Raw genomic sequence first — 1,574 nt, forward strand, 5'->3', positions numbered from 1 at the left:
GCCGGCACCCAAAATCCGTCATGTTGTCTGGTACTTTTTTTTGGGGCGACTCCTGCACCGAGGCATTGACTTCAATTTGGTCACTGGGGCGGTTGACGTTTGCTTGCCTGGGGTTTTGCGTGTTCACGGCCAGGCCTACGGCCATGCACGACCGGTCCTGCTTTCTTTTCGACTTACGCCTCCCTCCAACCACACAAAGTCCCAATGCGCGCGCAGCTTAGTCCGCGCGCGCCCGGCACCACCGCCTAGGCCGTCCCGCCGAAGCCGCTCGCGGCGCCGCCGTCGAGGAACCAGGTCGCGGCGCCGTCGGCCGCGCGGACGCGGGCCGCCGGGTAGGGCGCCGGGGGGTCGGCGTAGGCGTAGGCCTGGGCGTCGGGCGAGAGGCGCATGATCTCCGCGACGACCTTGGCCTTGGACGCGCCCGTGCAGACGAAGGCGACGTGCCTCGCCTCGCGGAGCGTCTTCAGCGTGAACCTGGCGACGGCGGTCGCGCGGAAAAAAGACGAGGAACGCGGGTCGACGCGCGTGACGCGCTCCGGCGGCGGCTTCGGCGAGTCCGCGACGACCGCGGCCACCGCGCCGTCCGCGCGGTCCATCTCCGGGTGGCCCGGGAAGAGCGACGCCGTGTGGCCGTCCGGGCCCATGCCCAGCAGCGCGAGGTCGAAGAAGCCGCCGCACCTAGAAAACGCGCGCGTCGCGGCGCCCGCGACGCGGCGCCGCGCGGGCCGACGCGCGCGGCGAGCTCCGCGGCGTAGGCCTCGGCGGCCTTCTCCGGGCCGAGCGACACCTACGGGCCGCGCGCGTCGTCCGGCGCAAACGCCATCGATGCCGCGCGCCGCGGCGGACGTCGAGGGCGTGGATGCGCGGCTTCTGCGCGGCGATCTTGTCGAAGAGCGCCTCGGTGCACGCCTTAAGGTTCGAGTCGTCGCTGTCCGCGGGCACGCAGCGCTCGTCGGCGAAGAAGACGTCCCAGGACGCCCAGTCGATGCCCTTGTCCAGGAGGCCGCTCAGCAGCTTGGGCATGGACCCGCCGCTCAGCGCGACGACGAAGCGCGGCTTCGTCGACGCCGCGGAGAGCTCGGAGACGTAGGTCGCGAGCCGCTCGCGCAGGACGTCGCCGTCGGCGACGATGACGCGCGCCATTGGGCTGCGTGTCTAGGAGCAAGCCTGCTTCCCGCGCGCGGAGTTTCGCGCGGCGGCCGTTGCGTCTGGCAACCGAGTGGCGGCTCGTGCTCGAGAGCTCGATGCCGCTCTCCGCGCCAGCGGCGGGTGGCGGTGGCGCCGCCGGGCCGTCAGGACGGCCCGCGACTCGTCCCGCGAGGCGTCCCGCCCCCCCCCCCCCCCCCCCGGGTCGCCTCCTCCCCGCTAGTTATCGAGGGCGAGGAAGGGGCACTTCTCGAGGGCGTCCGCGGCGGAGAGGCGCGCGTCCGGGTCGATGGTGAGGAGGCCCGCGAGGAGCATGTGGAGGTGGTCGTCGCGGCCGCAGTAGTCCCGGAGCTTGGGCATGGCGCGGACGTGGTCCCGGCCGTCGCGCGGGAGCACGGCCTCCCACTTGGAGCGCGCGTCGCCGTCGA

The 1,574-nt window shown here is 72.8% G+C and overlaps 1 protein-coding gene across 1 annotated transcript; it reads right to left on the reverse strand.

The window, feature by feature from the left end:
* Positions 1 to 245: 245 nt before the first annotated feature.
* On the reverse strand, positions 246 to 823 carry AURANDRAFT_60801 (hypothetical protein; the record flags this gene model as incomplete). The annotated part of the gene is made up of 2 exons (XM_009034345.1): positions 246 to 678; positions 792 to 823. 2 exons carry the CDS (start codon positions 821 to 823, stop codon positions 246 to 248), a joined length of 465 nt encoding a protein of 154 aa, XP_009032593.1.
* Between the last annotated feature and the right edge of the window lie 751 nt (positions 824 to 1,574).

The sequence above is a fragment of the Aureococcus anophagefferens genome (genome assembly GCF_000186865.1).
Source record: "Aureococcus anophagefferens unplaced genomic scaffold AURANscaffold_1, whole genome shotgun sequence".
NCBI lineage: Eukaryota > Pelagophyceae > Pelagomonadales > Pelagomonadaceae > Aureococcus > Aureococcus anophagefferens.